This window comes from Balaenoptera physalus (assembly GCF_965194825.1).
Source record: "Balaenoptera physalus genome assembly, chromosome: 9".
NCBI classification, from domain to species: Eukaryota; Metazoa; Chordata; class Mammalia; order Artiodactyla; family Balaenopteridae; genus Balaenoptera; species Balaenoptera physalus.
In genome coordinates, this window is record NC_138888.1 from 29,433,903 (window position 1) to 29,452,552 (window position 18,650).

Sequence of the window (18,650 nt, forward strand, 5' to 3'; positions counted from 1 at the left end):
AATGATCAAGGAGCAGACAAATTTTCTCCCATAAAGGGAAGTGCTGGAGGTTCAAGAATAATGAGAAGGCATAGGCTGTGTTGAAGGAGAAGGAATCTCATGAACACGTGCAGGTTTCTGGTGCCAGACGCTGGACAGTGTTTCTGGAGAGGGCTTGTCCTAGTGATCCACTCTTAACTCTTCATTCAAATGATATGTACTGAGTGACTAATTGTTTTAATAGCCAGGAACTATGCTCAATATTAGGGAAACAGTAATGAACAAGGCAGATACTGTCCCTGTCTTCAAGGAGATTTTGGTTGAATGGCTTGAGCTATGCTCCCTGTGTCTGCTTCTTTCTGGTCAGCAACCAGCAGGTTTGGTCTGCTTAATCTCAGTTAATTAATAACTGGCCTTGCACATGGCCCATACAGCCTCTCCTTCAACTCTGCTTCCTCATCTTTTAGTTTCTACTCCTACGTCTATGTGAGATCAGTCTCTAGATACTGATTCATTCAGATTCCATAGAGGGAATCTGATGTACACTGCTCTTTGCTGTGCCAGGTCATAAGGGGTTGTTTTAGTCTAAGCAGCTATGGCTAGATTGGACTACATGATCTAAAGCACTGATGTCCAGAAGATGGCCCTTCCTTTCACACTATGAGTAGACAGATTTCCCCATAAGGGACTGTGCATGGGCAGATAGAGGAAATGCTACAATACCATCAACCTCTGCTCTCTCTGACCTGTTCCTGGACCCTGACCCTGCTTCTTAAGACTGAAAATGATAAACATCATTAACGAATAGTTTCCTGGAAACAAGTTTCTACCATTCTTTCAAGATTCAATTATCTTGGGTGTGCACCTGTGAGACACTTGTTTTAATCAGTTTGGGTTGCCATGGCTTAGAGAACAAACATTTATTTCTCACAGTCTGGAGGCTGGGAAGTTCAAGATCAAGGTGCTAGGAGATTCAGTTCTTGGTAGGGCTCTCTTCCTGGTTTGTAGAGGCAGACTTTTTGCTGTATGGGACAGAGAGAGAGACAGAGAGAGAGAGAGAGGAGAAAAGTAACTAAATCTTTTGTGTCTCTTCTCATAAGGGCACTAATTCCACCATGGAGGCTTCACCCTCATGACCTAATTACTTCCCAAAGGCCCCATCTCTAAATGTCATCACATTGGGTATTAGGGTTTCAACATATGAATTTTGGGGAGCCATAACATGCAGCAACAACAATACTTATGTGGCCACTCTGATACATAAAGCTAATGAAATTTGAGTAAGCACCTTTTTAAAATTGTTATTTTCAGAAACTCTTTAAAGTCTATTAGAAGAGCAAGATATGAGTGCTACCTTGTACCAAAGAATCAACTTAACCTTGTCTGTGAACCTTTCTATATCAATAAGGTTTGCTTACTTGATAAACTTCAGGTGGTATTTATTGTTCCTTTGATTCCCTTTGCTGGCATCTTTTTTTCCCTATATATTCATCATAAAACTAAAAATATTTCTTTTTTGCATCAGTTTTCTTGATCCAATCTTTTGAAATATCACAGATCAATTAAGAAAAGGATGCCCTCTTTGTTCTCATTCAGAGAACCTCTCAGGTTGGCAGAGGTTATGACATGACACACTTTATAATATGAGAGACATTGATCTTAAACTTCCAGAGCCAAACTATTCATGGTAAGAGTCCTCCCGAGCTCATGATACTCTTCTTCTCTTTAGTTTTTGGGTAACTTTGAAAAGTACAGTAAATCCTCAGTCACTCACATATCATTTGGTACTTTATTATATTAGAGCAAGAGTTCCCCTTTTCAGGAAGCTCAATCTGATTTTGGAAAAAAATTATTGGAGGCTATTTGTTATTTACCTTCTAGAATTCCTTAAATAGTATTCTATACTAATTTTTAAAAATACATAATTTAAGCTTTAGATTCAGCTAATATTGATTGGCACCTATTATGTCAAACACTGCTCTAGGAACTTTTTACATATTTTGGAATACTTCATTTTACCTTCACAACAAGCCTGGGAAGAAAAGTATTCACCAAATTTTATAAATGAAGACACTGAATCTCAGAGAAGTTAAGTGACTTGCTCTCATGAAAACATCTCTTGTCTTCTGAAATGGCCAAGACAAGAATAGGCAGAACTGTGTTGGTCTTGATAGTAACTGTTAATTGTCTGTTCAGTCCTCTCCTTGAAGATATATTAGAAATAAGAATGAATGAAAATAGCGTATCATTGTCCATCACATGAGGCTATTAAATGGGCCACTGCATTTTATGCAGGATAGAGACAGTCTCTCTTTTTCTGAAGCTCTGCTAGCTAAGCGAGCGTGTACATTTTTTATAAGGCTGAGCTACAGGATAAAAGAGAAGGAAGATAATGATGAGAATGCAGAAGTTTTTGATGTGCATTTACTTGAATAACTAAACTTGATTAAGATAATGTTTAGTGTGTATATTGGTTGGAATTCAAGCTCAGCTATAACAAAGACCAAAATGACAGTGGCTTAAACAAGATAGCAGTTTCTTTCTTTCTGTTAACAGCTGGAGCTGGGTAGCTCTGGGTGCTGTGGAGGCTTCCAGCCCAGGCACCAGAAGCCTATAGATAGTGTCCCCAGACGCCATGGTTTAATATTGGTTCCCAGTCTATCGTGATGCCTATTTAGAGATATTAAGATCAAGTTTAAAATTTCATCACCCTTTTCTGATAGCTAATGATCCCTTGAGAATAAGTGAAATGCACAAAGTACAGTCAATTAAAGGGAGGCTAGGTATTGAAAGGCCTGGATGAGAAGACAGTGTGAGTAATTCTACCAGAAAAGCAGAACTGCTGTGAGTGATATGAGATAAGGAATTTTCTACAGGGATTAGACATCGCATAATTGTGAGAGCTGCTGAGCAAGCAAAGGTCTGGTAGGGGACGGTTAGAGGCAAAGGAGAAAGTCACTAATCAGGGCCGCAAAGGAAAGCTGGTGGAGTCCGTGAAGCCTGTGGTTTCTGCATCTGGTTGCAGCCTGAAGTCTCTGCAGGTCAGCAGGGCAGGTGGGAGGAAAAGCTGGACGCAGAGCCGGGGGAGCAAAGACAAGGGACCCTGCTGGGGCAAACTGGAATCCATAAGAAGAACCTGGAACCCACATCTGTCTCTCACCATGTCAACTCTGATGATGCAGGCCACCTGCAGAAAAACTGATGTCCTTCTCCACAGAGCCCTGCCCATGTGCCTGGCCTGGTACTTGGAGAAGTTGGAGGAGGAGATCTGGGTGCACTGGCTGCTCCCCATGCCAACAAGGAGAACCAGCAGATCACAACAATGTGTACAACCTGCACTGATGTCCAGGGCACCAACCCCCCCAAGCACAGGGCTGAGTGTCACTTTGGCCTTCCAAGTCTCAGGCAAATTTCTCTTCTGGGCAACCCTTACCCAGAACTACACAGGGAAGGAAACGTAGTTCCAGCTTAGCTAAACTGACACAGTACAAAATGGCCAGAGTGATAAACTCGACTAAGAGAATAGATGTGAATCTGGAAAGAAATATTTCAGAAGGTCAAAGGCTCTGTATTCTGTCTTCAGTTTCTGTGATAGACATTTATTTCTTTTAATTAAAACATTACTTGTTAAACTATATGACTAGCTTCCATTCCATCTAGTTCTAAAGAAGCCATGAGGTCATTTCATTACTTTCTCTTGGCTTTTGTTTCTTTAGCTATAAAACCAAAAAAACACTCTTTTGCTAATGCATTATAAAAGCTTTCATATTTATTTTCTCAGGAACGTTAATTGTCTCCCTTGAGCTGACGACTGTCACGTATCTCCAGTTCCATTGCCTCACATGACTTCTTGTTCCCTTTTTCCCAATGAGTGCTGGACTTTTCCATTTTGATGCTTCACTGTCAGCTGAACACAAAGAAGCTGAGATTGAATTCTTATTCCCCTCACGTCAAGGGGACTTGTCTTTCTTTTCCATGGGGTAGTGACTCTGCCAGTCACTCAGGTCCGACGTTCTGGGCCTGTTTCCCGATCCAGTCAATAACCAAATGATCTTGGATTTTCCCTCACAAAGGGTTCCTTTGTTCATTTTTTCCTTCCCATTTCTGCCATCCTAGTCTACCCCTTTCGGTCTCATCCCTAGATTACTGGGAGACCCTTCCTGTGGTTCTCTCCCCTTCTAGGCCTTTCCCACACCCAACCGTCCTCCATACCATTATCCCCTAAGTAACTGTGTTCCCCACGTCACCACAGCTCACAAATCTTCCATGGCTTCCCACTTTCTTCCATATCAGAAGAATCAAATGCTTTTCAAGATGAAAAGAAGATTAGAAATGATCTAGTCCTACATTTTCCTTTTAGAGAAAAGAAACAAGAAACTCTCAGAGACTGAGATCACACAGATTTAGGACTAGAGCTCTGGATATCTGAAGCCTAATTCCATGCTCTTTCTACGACTATATCACTCATCCTGGAGGGAAAAGATGTGTGATTTTCAAGGTTCTCCATCATCCCACCCAACTCCATCAGAGTGTCTGCACAACTCCAAGGGGCACCATTTACATCGTAGTCTGTGGAGTTTTCTTTCAGGGCTACCATTCATATAGAAACACATATAGATTTCACATGGGATATAAAGAGAATGATGCCCCCCTGGCGTTGTGACATGAGGCAATGCTTTGCCTCTCTGGGCATTTTTATTTCCCATTGCTCCCCACCCAGGTCAAGAGACAGAAAGCATTTGTTGTGGCCTCTTTTCCATCCCCCCCCTACTCTACCCAAGTCCCTCCTATCTTGAAAGCTCAGTGAAAGTCTTATGAATTCACTCCATTTCTTCAAGGTCTTTATTTGTATGAACTACTAGTTATTTCTAGTGTAGACTAGTTCAGTCCTGGGCTACAAAGAGCCTGAATTTAAAATCACAAAACCTAGGTTCTAATCTCAGTTCTTCTGCCTACTAGTTATATGTTTTTAAGTCATTTATTTTCTGTGAAGCTCTCTCTAAATCCATGAATTGGGCATAATAATACCTGTCCTATCTCACAGAGTATAGGTGAGCATCAAGGGAACTAATGCATGTGCAAGTGTTTTGGATGTTATAGTGTATGATGTAAATGGAAGTTACTGCGTGATACTACAACTTAGTCCTTTATGATACAGTGTACTGCTTTTGTATGCTTGTTTGGTTTATTAACCAGAATGTGGTTACTGGATAGTAAGCTCTTTGAGGGAAGACACAACATCTCACATTTTTTCCTTCTGTCCCTTTAAGTCAGCACTGTATATATCTGTTTGAAAACCATGCAGGGGTACATTTATGTTTCTCAGGAGGAGAGGGAAAGAAGAACTTTAAAACTAAAGTGAATATACAGGAGAAATCTCCAAGTGTGCTTCTTTATCTGTGTCAAGCTATCTAGTGGGTAGGCTAAGTACCAGGAAAGCTGGGAACAACTAGGTTGCCACAGAAGCTCCTGTTCCTCCTGAAACCATCATGTTTTTGCAAAACAATCCATCACTTTGAAACCACACACCTCAGTTTGGGACTCAAACCCACAATCTTCTAATCTCACTCCTTCAGGTGGGACTCGAATCCAGCTGTACTTCAGTTGGGACTTGAACCCAAAATTTCTGGCTTAGGCAGGGACTCGAACCCACAGTCTCCCAGCTGAAACCACACACCTGGTCACAGGATTTAATGGACCTCAGGTTCTTTACGTCTCAGCACGGAAGGAATTCAGTGAGAGGCGAAGTGATAGGCAAGTAGCTTTATTAACGTAGGACGCTTGTGAAGGATACAAGAGGGCAGGCAAGAGGACTCTGCCCTGAAAGTTAAGTGGGAAAGCAGGTTTATTTAGGGAGATACACACTCCATAGACAGAGCATGGGCCATCTCAGAAGGCGAGAGGCCCCAAAATATGGGGTAGTTAGTTTTTATGAGCTGGGTAATTTCATAGGCTAACAAGTGGGAGGATTATTCTGACTATTTTGGGGAAGGGGCAGAGATTTCCAGGAATTGGGCCACAGCCCACTTTTTGGCCTTTAATGGTTGGCTTTGGAACTGTCATGGTGCCTGTGTGTACGTCATTTAGCATATGCTAATGTATTATAATGAGCTTATAATGAGGCTCAAGGTCCTCTGGAAGTCAAATCTTCCACCATCTTGGGCATAATCTGTTCTAACTAGTTTTTGTCATATCCTCAACAGCTATGTCATTCTTTTAAATGTTGTGCCTTGCCGCCTTCCCTCCTGTCTCAACTGTGGTGTGAGTTTTAAAAATCTTTTTCTGTTTTTGCCTCTAAGAAAAGATTCAGGAGAGTTAACAGTGCTCAGAAATAAGTAGTTGGAGGCATTTAGGGCATTTCTTTGTCAGGTCATAAAGAGTTATTTGGGAATTTCACTAATTCCTACTTTTAGACACAGTATCTAAAAGTAGTCCCAGATTTTTTTTTGGACACCTTTGCTTTTTGCTTTCACATGGAGAAGAGAGTCTTTTTGAGCATTTCTTAGAACAAAAGCAATGCTAATGAGATGGAGAATCTCAGTTTGAAGGAGGTTTGGGTTTGGGAAAGGGAAATAACCCTTCATCTCATGGTTTCTTCAACTTGTAATTGCTGTTCCAAGCACTGATCCAGATATTCACGCCTGAGGGTAGAAGGCAAGCAGTCAGAGACAGAATCCCAAACATTCCCTCTAAGGAAAACAAGCAGTTAATTCACATGGGTGGCTTGAGACTGTCAATTCTCTTAGGGTTTTTAGAAGAGATCTGAATAATTGTCCTTTTTTTTTTCTTGCTAAGAGTTAGTCATTTCTGTTTCTATTCATGCTGCAGTTCATTTTTTCTTTTCTAAAGAAAACATACCATAAGAATTCCAATTCAATCACCAAAATTGTATTCTAGAGCATTAGCACGAACCATTTGGAATTTAAAGAAGATTTTTATTAAGAGCAAATTTTCATACCAGATCATGAATGCATTATAAAACTTATTAACCTGATGCGATTATTGCTCAGGTATTTCATTTAAAGAGTTTATTACTTGTAATAGAAGCAAATCCTTTGTGTAAATAGGGGCATAAAGGGAAAAGCACTTGCTGTTCCAAAGCAAAATCAAAGCAAGATTAAATCATCTTTATTAAATCTTTTAAAATATGTGTTGGCTTAGAACAACATTCCTTCATTGTATTAGATCACAACATAGTTTCTCTTGTCAAAAAGTATTTCTATTTTTAGGTTAAAGTGTATGCCCTACATCATTTTACTTTCTGGTCATCTGTTTCCTTGATTTTAGAATAATAGGTGTACGCTGGAATCTAGAATTCAGGAGGGGGCATAAATTTGGTACCAAGTAATCTCATATATTTTATTTTATACATTTAAAATATTATTCTATGAAGGAATCTGTAGGCTTCACTAGCCTGCTGAAGGGTTTCATAGCCCGAGGTTAAGAATCTCTGCCCTCCATTTCTCTGTAACTAATACTAAAACTCTTCCATCAAATAAAAATCACAATACATACCCCACTGCTTTTATTGGAGATTTTTATGAAACATTCCGTTTTCCACGCCTCATCTCTCACTTTAAAATATGTTCGAAATCTTAACTTGACTTTCCAGTCTTTCTGGGGTGGTCCTGATCATTTTAGCTCCTTCTAATAACTGAACACTTTTTTATTGTGGTTCAAGCTTCAGGGTAGAACCAGAAAGTCCTGACATTGTGAGGACATAGAGCCACATAACGATTTCTCTTCTTCTTGGGCTTCAGAAGTAAAGCAGAGATGAGCCCAAGCCCAAGCCCAAGGCGTAAAGTTATTATTTCATGAGTTCATCTGAGGTAATACTTGTGTAGCTGCCCTCCTTAGAACAGTCTCTGTAACTCAGAAAAATGTGTGTGACTGTTCTTTACACAACAATTTTTAGGGCTTTTATAAAAGGGAACGAAAGTGGGTCCTTTGTAGAGACGTGGATGGACCTAGAGACTGTCATACAGAGTGAAGTAAGTCAGAAAGAGAAAAACAAATACGTATATTAACGCATATATGTGGAATCTAGAAAATGGTACAGATGACCCGGTTTGCAAGGCAGAAATAGAGACACAGATGTAGAGAACAAACGTATGGACACCAAGGGGGGAAAGCAGGGGAGTGGGGTGGTGGAGGGATGAATTGGGAGATTGGGATTGACATGTATACACTAATATGTATAAAATAGATAAGAACCTGCTGTATAAAAAATAAATAATAAAAATAAAAATAAATTAATTAATTAAAAAAAAATTATTAGGGCTTTTTTTAAATCCAAAAATTCCTCTGTCCATAAATTAATTAAACTCCTCTTCCATCTCATGACTAATAACTTTTCATTAGAGCAGATGGAAAGAATTTGTCCAAGGTCATATATTAAGTTCTGTAATGAGGATATGACTGTCATCCTTTAACTGCCTTTGTATTCACAAGTTCAAGCGGAACTTTACACTGAAGACTGAATGACAGGTGACAGCAAATCGCCTTCCCCAATCTCTTCTACCAAATAGGCAGGAGTTCCAGCAAGAAAGCATCTTGGAGTGACCAGGGAGAGAGGAGAGAGGAAGAAAGTGGTGGGGATTCATCTGCTCACTTACTTGTCCAGCACGTGTGGATTGCTCACCACAACCCACTGGACATGGTACCCATTGCTGGTGATTCAGGGATGGATGAGTGAGAGCCACACCTTGCCCCAGTGGAGCTAGTGGTGGGGACAGGCAATAAGCCAGAAAATGAAGGCATGTATAATACAACTTCAGGAGGAGAGAAGTGTCACCATTTAGGTGGAGGTAAGAGTGATGAAGAAAAATAAAGAAGGATCAGGGATAACATCAAGTGGCCTTAAGGGGGACCTGAGCTTGGAGGTTTAGGAGAAGAGCAGAAAGCCTTTGGAGGCTATACAACAGAGTGTGTGAATTCAGACTACGCTTTGGCATTAGGCTGCCTGACCTTGAACCACAGCTCTACAGTGTAGGACCCCAGGCAGGTCAATCCATCTCCCTAGGCTTCAGCTTCCTGATCCACCTCACAGTGTAACTGTGGGGTTGAACAAAGCCATTTCTATGACGTGTACCTAGTGCAGTGCCTGGTGTGTGGCATGGACTCAATACACTTAGTAATTAGTGCTATTTAAAAATATCTGGCCATGGTCTAGACAAGAGATGTATAGTTTTGGTAAGGCCAGCACTGACCCCAGCAGTCATTTTGCTAAAGGCACATCAGGAGACACAGCAGATGCTCCATAGCCCCATATTGAATTATGATGCCATGGTCCTCCTCACCTCCCTTCTATGCACCATTCCAGTTAGGTCAAGACTAAAGAAAATACATGTGTTGCTTGAAATATGGTTCATTTCTGCATTACCTACAGTCAAGAGAGCTTTCTAGGTTATCAGACAGGTGTTACAGAAAATTCTGAGTCTTTGGTGAAAGGTGAAAGGTGTGATTTAGGTTGAGAAACACCCAACTGTCCATTCTTCTAAGTTGGTGCAACTAATTTAGACTCTGTGTCCTGTGTGCACACAAACTTTGGCTTGTTCATTGTTGTTTCCTTGAGCCTAACCTAGGGCCTGGCCCACAATAGGGGCTCAAGAAATATTTGTTAGATGAGTCAAAAAAAGTTTCTGAAACTCTCTCAGCTTCTGTGATGAAGGGGAGCTTTCTCTCTAGTCTGGGGTTGACATATCCTGATCTCCTCTAGTATGAATCTGTGTCAGTATCTAGGCCATCAGAAATAAAAGTGGTTTGTGGGGAACCCCATGCACATTTGACCAAAAGTTATATCTGAGTAAAACTACTCAATTGAGGATGTGTGGCCACCTCTAATTCATCTGATGACTAAAGAAGGTTCATGTAGATTTACTAAAATTAAGGCCATTTAAAAAAATGTATGGTGTTAGCCAAAATATTCATTTCCAAATTTCCATATTTGCTCCAAATACAAGATTCAACGTTTCCCCTGGAGTGGGGAAAAAAAAAAAAGAGAGAGATTGAAATTAGTCATATCATGGGATAATAATTCCTACCTTGGTTTAGTAATTGAATGTTTTAGAACTTAACTCTTTCCAAAAAAGATTTGAGACAATTCCTTCCTGGTTTTCCTAAGGGAAATATGTAGAAGTCTGAGCCTGGAATTTGTTTACTTAATTAGTGTTAGAGCTTATAGAAATATTTCAATGGATTATCTCAGGCTTAACAATCACGTTAAATTTCTCAGATGTAAGCTGGAAGTCTAAAGTTAATAATAGTAATAAAAGATCTTTGTAGAAAAATCATACCATAGCCACAAGTTATCAAACTCTCAAGAACTGTAAACTGGCTGATATTTGAGCCCACTTGCAAGCTTACAAGTTAGCCTCAGTTTCATGGATTTTGGCAAAAGACACAAGACTCCTTGGTCAGAGACAAAGGACAGTTTATTATTCATAGCAATAGCAATAGCCAGACTATCAGCATTTGCACAAATTCCCCAAGCCCCAATACCCACAGGGCATCATGAACCAGGCCAGGTGACACCTATACATAGACCAGGTTATTTTAGAGGAGAGGAACCCCAAGTTTAGGGAACCCAAATCTTTTATAATAGACAGTAAGCCAGCCTGATTTTTCCCCTGGAGGGAGACATTATCTTTAACTTACTGGAGAGTAAACAAAACTTTGCTCTAGAGGGGACACTTTATCTTCCAAGGTTGTTTCTTATATGAACATCCTTAGAAAGACAACCTGGAACAAAATCAGTGCCTTTTCTCATGAGACATGCTGAAATGCGAGAGCCATGAAAAATTGTCTTTCAACTCAAATATTCTAAAAAGGCCACCTTTCTGTTTAAAACAAGAAATTAGAACTTTTTAAGGTACAAAGATTGTAGAGCCTAGCTTTTTGTTTTGTTTGGTTTTATGGAGTTTAACCAGTCTTTTGGAGGATGGGTATCAGTAGGAAGCATATGACTCATCTGCCATAACATTTAAATTTAGATTTTATACCTAAATAACTCTAGCTCTTCCAAAAGCAATTGTTTATGTGATGTTTGCACAGCTAAAAATTATGACAATTCCAGAGGTGTGGAACAGCAGGTTCTAATTTGGAAGTTTACTCAGCTGCTTCACTCTAAGATATACAGGGTTTAGAACAAAGGCTTGCAGACCAGAATTATATCAAATGTTTTCAAAGATATTTTGATATTCTTCATATTTCCTCCTAGACACCAGGCCTCTAATATTCCAAACCATCACCGTCAAAGACTTTTTTAGCGCTCATCTTTTTTTTCTACCATTCTTCTTGGATAATCACATACTCTTAGAGAAAAGGCATATTGATTAAATTATTATTCTTTAAACAGGAGAATTTTATTATCAAATGTAGCCATTATACAATCGTATTCACACAATGGGTTTGTGTTAATTGTGTCTACCTTTAAGATCTTTCAAATCTTTTTTTTTCCTTTTAAATCTTACATTTCAGTTATCATCAATATTCACACCAATATTGTTCCTTTTTTTCCCAGTTAATTAAGTTAAAAGTTATTTTGCTTGATTAAAGTGGTGATTTATATGGTCCTCTGGTGTTAGTCGTTGCGATAATGCCAAGTAAACAAATAATAGTATCTGAATGGTTTTATACTAAATTTGCACCCAAGCAAAAGAGGAAAAACTTAAACTTAAAATTAGCCTTAGCTAATTAAATCTCACTTTCCTCTTCAGAGTTAAATGATGCCCAGTGGTACCTAATAGAACCAAAGAGTCTAAAACTACATTTTTGTAGCATGAGCACAGCTAAACAAAGAGAAGTAACACCATTTATTACATTACCGTCAGCAACTCTTCACATAATATAATGCATCGGTGTTTAACTTTCCTCTCCATCCCACGCTATGATCACAGTTCCATGCCCTTGAAAATTACGACTATCAGACAGTAAAGACATTAAAGAAACAGACTAAGGTTTTAACACTATCTTAATAAACACAGCATTCACCTGTTATTTATTGTTTTTCAGAACACAATGTTAAGCATTTTTCCAAGGAACACCTGTAACATTAAAAACTATTAATACTTTTCTCATTGAAGTCTGAAGCATCATTCATGAAAAAAGCACAGCATAAAATGTTACCTGTGAAGCATGACATTCAAGTTATAGTGTAAACCAGAAAAGACTAATTTCTTGTATCTCCTTCCCTTTTTTGTTTTGCCTTTTGTACTCTAGTTCAGTGATCTGCAAATTGGGATAAGCATAATCCTGGGGGCTACATTCTGCAATATTCCTTCAATGATACATCAAAGGAAATCAATTTTTGGATTTTTAGGAAAAGTCTGTTTCCTAAAATTTCTTCTTCCCTGTCTTCCCAGTAATAACTATTCTTCCACTTAAAAGAAAGCACACCTGTTACCCACCAGAAATCTTATTATGATATATGTCCCCAATTATAAAAACCTTAGGAACACTAATCAAAAAGGCAGTTGGAAATATTGGTGTAGGTGTGGTATGGAAAAATGACTCTAATGACTAGATAATAATTCTCTCATAAGCCTAGATATTTCCAATAATTTGCTTTCAACAAAACTGTAGGATGACCTAATCAAGTTATCAGCTGATATATCATGACAACAAACTTTTGTTGTTAGTTTAAAGAATGTAGTGACACTCCTATTAAAAAACTTTTTCAACTCCCCATCTATTTTTATTATTCTTGAGAACAGTACATTTCATCTCCTTTTTTTTTTTTTTTTGCCTGTGCCACGCGGCATGTGGGATCCTAGTTCCCTGACCAGGAACCAAACCCGCGTCCCCTGCATTGAAAGCGCGGAGTCTTAACCGCTGGACCACCAAGGAAGTCCCCCACATTTCATCTATTTGAAAACAATGTCAACTTTATGTTAAATGCCTTATTGTTATATTTTTTAAATGGATGAAGATGAGTATCAAATGGGTATTGTATTTAAATTCCACTGGAAATACTTGAGTGGTATAATTATACTCTACTCTAAATATAGAGTTTAAAAATACCGTAGAAATTGCATCTTTTGCTGTCATTTAAATTTATGGTAAAAAAATGTTAAATGTTGATTTATAAATGAAAGAAAGTACTTAGTTTTTCTAATTATTTTAAAGGCTACACAAGCAAGAAAGTTTGGAGACCACTGCCACCGTTCTTATTCCCAATTAGTACCTGATCACAAAAGGGCTCCATTTTTAACTCTGGCATTTTTTATTAAGGGTTATTTCATTTAATCCAATTTTCCCCAAAATATTTTAAGAAATCATTTCGGTTGATTCTGGCTAGAAATCATTAAGATAGAAAGATTAGGAACATTGAGGTTTTATTTCATTGTTTTCCTTGGTTTGTTAAGTATAAGTAATCCAAGATCATATTCTTGAAAAATGTATTTTAAAAGAGGCCAGGAGTAAACAAAACTCAGAGAGACTGAGAAAAGGGAGAATACAAAAAATAAAAATAAAAATAAAGCTACAGTACCACTGCTGATATTGGAGATGGTGGTCTACGGTGGAGTATATTTTTAAAGGACAAGACGTTCCCACTCAAGGAACTTATAAGGCCATAATTTAATTGGCTTCACTCCTACAAAGTATAGGACACTGGCTCCATCAAGTTGTTGAGAACTCTGCAGCCTAAGTGTAGAACTTCCTCCAAAGTTGCTAGGAGTTCCCTGGTAAGAGTTTCAAGCCCTCCATGAATCTTTCAAACCTGAGGCTGCCATGCCAGTGGTTCAGAAGATGCTCAAGCCAAATGGAAAGCATGCCCGAAATGCTGCGGGGTTTGAATCTGAAAGTACAGGGAGAGAAATGACAACCTCAGTGGAAAAAAATGTTCAGCAGTGGCTGAAATATGGAGGAGGGAGGAGCTAAGTGTGGCTGTTGATATGTGATAGAGCTCAGCCATTTCCACTGATTGGCCCTATTCATTCAAGTTCATGTCCTCCATTGCAAACAAAGACATTTCAACGTATTTGTCCTTCATGGTCTTTTTATGACACTGTGCAGCCATAAACACTGCAGATTTCATCTGGATCAAGCAAGTTCTAATGGGCAGCCCTGGTGATTTAATGCCATGTGAAATATGAGTTTCAATATTTGTGGACAATCATCTCCCAGCAAGACCAAAATTTCCTCAACCCTTGTAACCTAGAGGACACGTGCAGACTCTGACATTTATAGAAGTACATATTGCTGAGGTGGGCCTGGAATAATGGGGTTGAAGGTGAAATAATAGGCATCGAGGAGAATTGTTGCAGGGCCTGCTAACCTGCAGTGAGTGACTTCACTCACTGTGGAAGAGTTATTATATCTCTGACCACTCTGTGGATTCCTCACAAGCAGATAGCACAAAGCACCCCCTGTGGGCCTATCATCAGGGAAGGGGATAATGAGAACAGCCAGAGAGAGCCACCATTCTACTGTGGCATGTGACAGTAGCTTGATTTTTGTTGGAGAGAAATTAGGCCCTCTCACTGGAAAAACATTAGGGATCCAAACAAACAACGACAAAAAAACTTCCACCTGTTATTATTAAGTACCAATATATATCCCCATGTGATGATTTATACCTCTTTGCTCTTTACTTATGAATTGAAAGAGCTCCTCCATTCCTTCTGCTTTGGGTACTCACAGCCCTTTTTCAGGCAACACGGAGGCCTATAAGATTCTGGCACCATCTTGCTCCTAAGTCTTCCATGGAAAGACTTTACCCTCTCAGTAAGTTCTATCTTGCTGCAAGTTCCACTTTCAGATTTTTATTTCACGCTCTCTGGATCTGAAAACCTGCGGTTTTTATGGTTCTGAGATCACTGTTAACATTATTTTAACGTTATTATGAATTAATTAATTATTTAAATTAATTTACAAATATTTATTACTTATTTACTCTCCTTATTTTGACCTGACAGGTTCCATATTGGGGGTGTTGAACCATCCTTGTCAAAACCTTTGTCAATTGCTGCAACATCCAGTTTGTCAGTATTACATAAACCAAGGCATCGATTCTTGAATTTTCTCCACTAGATCAAAAATGAAGTAGTCGCTTTCAGCAATGATATATTACTTTTGGAAATGTCAGGTGTAAGTTTTGCCTGACAACAAGGGCCCATCAGAGACTGACGGAAGTCTGTTTTTCAGTATTCAGTTCATTGCTCACTGACTGGTTCAACTGCCCAAGAGCTTGGCTCAGATGCTGCACTGAACGCATGCCTAGGACAGGCCTCAGTGTGGTTGCTGGGTTGTTTTAGGTGAGCCCTTGACCGTTCAGACTGAGCACTTATAACTAGTGCTTTGTGCAACTGTCCCATCTTCTTGTTGGTAAGATCCATCACTCTCTGTAACAGCAGGATCAACTCATTCTCATCTGAGGACAGCGTGGAAAGGATTTTCCCCAAACCCCACCAAATAATTCCAAGAAGCCATCGTGATGCAAGGTGGGGAGGGGAAGTGGGGTAGATCAGAGGTGATGAAGGGGGGATGGAAGTAGATCAAGAAAACCAGTGCTAACTCTTATCCTCAAAGAAAATCAGCGTGTCCATTCCCCCACCTTTTCCTCATGGCTGCTAGAGCAAAAGACCCTAAGGTACTCTCTGCTCCACCCCTACCCTCACCAAATACCCAAGGCAGGAAGGGGCCTGGGGGATTGGCCTGCGGCATAGATTATTTATCTTCAACAGAGTGGACTTACATACTTTCATCTTGTATTTGCCCAAGGACAGGTCATTACAAAGGCTTCACCAGAATTATGCAGCTCTCATTCTACTCAGATCCAGATCCCCAGTCTTGCAAAGCTCAAGGCAAGGTTACCTGAGCTTTGCACTGGTCTCCAAGGATATAATCTGCAAGAATCTACTGAAGATCTTCTGGGGAAAGAGTGGAGGGGAGGGATCTGGAATGTTATTTTTGAATTCCCTCTTAATTAGAACAATAATAATCATGTTCCTTTGGTTGCAGTTCTCACCCACGCCCGAGAAGATAATAGAGAAAAAAAATGTGTTTCCAGTCCTCTTGTATAATTTAAATATTTTTCTTACTTTAAAACAGCACATTTACTCCGAGCAGGTGTTTTCTCTACAGAGCATGATCTTGTCGTGAGAGGTGACTTCAATCAGGGACACAGGTGACTGCTCCATGATTCTGGCATTGGCAGCCCAGGTGGTTGCTGGCGGGGGCCCGCTCCCTGGCCTCTCGCTCCTTCCCTCACACCGCCTCATCTCGGGCAAGGCGATGCATCTGGTCTGTATCTAAACACCGGCTTTGCAACACAATGTGACTTAGACAGCAGGGAGCAGGTCTGGGACAGCTCCTAAGCCCTTCTTTCCTCAGAATCAGAGGTGCTTATACTCCACATTTATGTATTCATTAACGAATATTTATTGAGCCACCCCCAAGAGAGCACCAAGATGAAAAAGCATGAGTTCCAGAGGCTGCCCAGGCTCAACGCCACCTCTGCTGCCACCTCTGAGCTCTGGGACCTTGGCAAATTATGAACTCCTTTAAGCCTCAATTTCCCCTTCTGTAAAAGAGGGAGAGTAATATAGTTCCTATCTGGTAGGAATTCAGCGAGGATCAAATGAGATAAGGTTTGTAAAAGTCTCAGCCCATTGGAAGAACTGGTAGCTATTAGGCAAACTGGATTTGATAGGCTGTGAGCAGAAGACAAGTTAATTTGCTCCTCTGCTGCCCTTTTTAATCCCGTCAGGCAGGTCCTATAATGTTCTGTGTCACTCTCAGATCATAAAAAGTCCTCTGATCAGTTTTCGTGCCAAGAAGAGTCTCCTTTCAGAAAGTCAAATGTTTTGTCTGGCATAACATCGAATCCTGGAGCTCTGTCTAACTGAGAGCTTCTCTCCACCCAGCTTGCCACGGGCCAGGAAGCCCAAGTGAGGGAGGGGAGAGGAGCCAGCCTCCTTCCTCCGCCCTCCTGGCTCTATCTCCTACCCACTCAGTAGCTATGATGTTGGACTTGGCAAAGGTCGGGGGCAGAGGAGATTACAGGAAAGGGCCCAGAGGAAAGCAGATAGAGCCGGGCTCTGGCACTGAGGCTCTGTGCTTGGCAGGAGGCTCACAGCTGCCCCTTGTCGTGGGCAGGTGGCCCTAGCCACTGCCCTGTCTGTTTGCATTTCTCAGACCAGTGTCCCCCTACCAGCCCTTTATGTCCCTCCCCCTATTTCCAGGGACCATTGTCAAGCTCTCTCAGTGTTTCTCCTGGATCCCTTCTCACTTGGTTGGAGGTGAAGAGAAAGCACACTCTCTCCTCCCTCGTCCTGTAAAAGGACACGGCCCTGCTCTCCAACCACAGATCACGTGGGACTAGGGCAGAGGTCAGCGGGCTGGCCCTCAGCTTCAATGGCTTTTTGTTCATTTTGCTGTCCCCCACCCACTCTTCCTTGTCTTCCAGTGCCCTGGCTGGTGCTGAGTGAGATTTTTCCTGGTGGAATTCGAGGACGAGCCATGGCTCTAACTTCTAGCATGAACTGGGGCATCAATCTCCTCATCTCTCTGACCTTTTTGACTGTGACAGGTGAGAACTCGCTTTCCTCTAACGCCTTTTGTGCTCTTAGGACAAATCTTAGGGAAGCACACTCGCCTGAAAAACATTTTCTTGTCAACATTTTCAAACACACTCAAAAAGTAAAGAGAATGGCAGTGAACCTGATGTACTGACCACCCAATTTAAAAATTTATCAGCCTTCATTTATGACCCCACCTGCTCTGCCCCCCAAATTATTTTGAGTCATTGTCCAAACATGTCATTTTGTCTCTAAAATTTCAGCAGGAACCTCTGAAAGATAAGACATGTAAACACTATAACTTCAATATCATTATCACACCTAAAAATATTATACTATTAATAGTCTCTTGGTATCAAGTATCCAGTCTGTGTTCACATCCTTCCAATTGTCTCATAATTATTTTTTATACTTTGTTTGAATCACAGTCCAAATAATTTACGGTTGATTGATATGTCTCATAATTTGTAGGTTTCGTCTCCATTTTTCCTCCCCCTACAGTTTATATTTTTAATGAAGAAACTGGGTCATTTGTTTCATAGAGTTTTCCCCCGGGGTTGGATTTGCTGTTTTCCCCGGGGGTTGGATTTAGTCACATCACATGACCCTCTGTCCTTTGTGTTTCCTGTAGACTGCTATTTAGATGTAGAGGCTGAAAAAGATTTAGATTTTCTTGTTTAGTTGCAAAATCCTTCCCTGGTGATGGCCTGTGTCCTGCCATCAGAGGCGCGTCCTGTGTGCTTGTCTCCCACTTTGTCATGCCTGCATCCTTTGAGGATCATTTCCCAGATCCGTTATCTTCATTTCATCATTCCTACTAAGTTTTTTATCAGCAATACTTCTCTTAAGGAGAAATTTCTTCTCATTAGTTATTTGCCTGCCCTGAAGTATGAATCATATAAGAAAGCCAAGATGAATGTTGAATGTTTGAAACTTTCTCTTTATTTTCTGCTTTTCAAAATAATGAGGTAGTTCCCCAGCATCCTCCAAAACTGACCAATGAATTGAATTTTCGTCCCTTCCTTTATTTTATATGTATATGTATATATATAATGCATAAATATTAAATAGTATCTATAATACAGAGATAATATGTATTGATACCATTTCAAAAGTGGATGTATAGTCAAAAAAGTATATATCTATATG

General features: G+C 40.1%; 2 protein-coding genes across 5 annotated transcripts in view; one reads left to right on the top strand and one right to left on the bottom strand.

The window, feature by feature from the left end:
- The window catches only part of LOC309666864 (uncharacterized protein), a gene marked incomplete at its 5' end in the record, with an annotated part of 209,266 nt that overhangs the window by 140,910 nt on the left and 49,706 nt on the right, over positions 1-18,650 (bottom strand). The window lies entirely within an intron of this gene.
- Positions 1-18,650, top strand: part of SLC2A12 (solute carrier family 2 member 12) — a 57,735-nt gene that overhangs the window by 22,100 nt on the left and 16,985 nt on the right. For 2 of the 4 annotated variants that reach the window (XM_082474679.1, XM_082474680.1), the window contains exon 3: positions 17,390-17,512. In XM_082474679.1, coding sequence (XP_082330805.1) covers positions 17,390-17,512 — 123 coding nt within the window. The other 2 variants (XR_014267285.1, XM_082474681.1) reach the window with 2 other exon arrangements.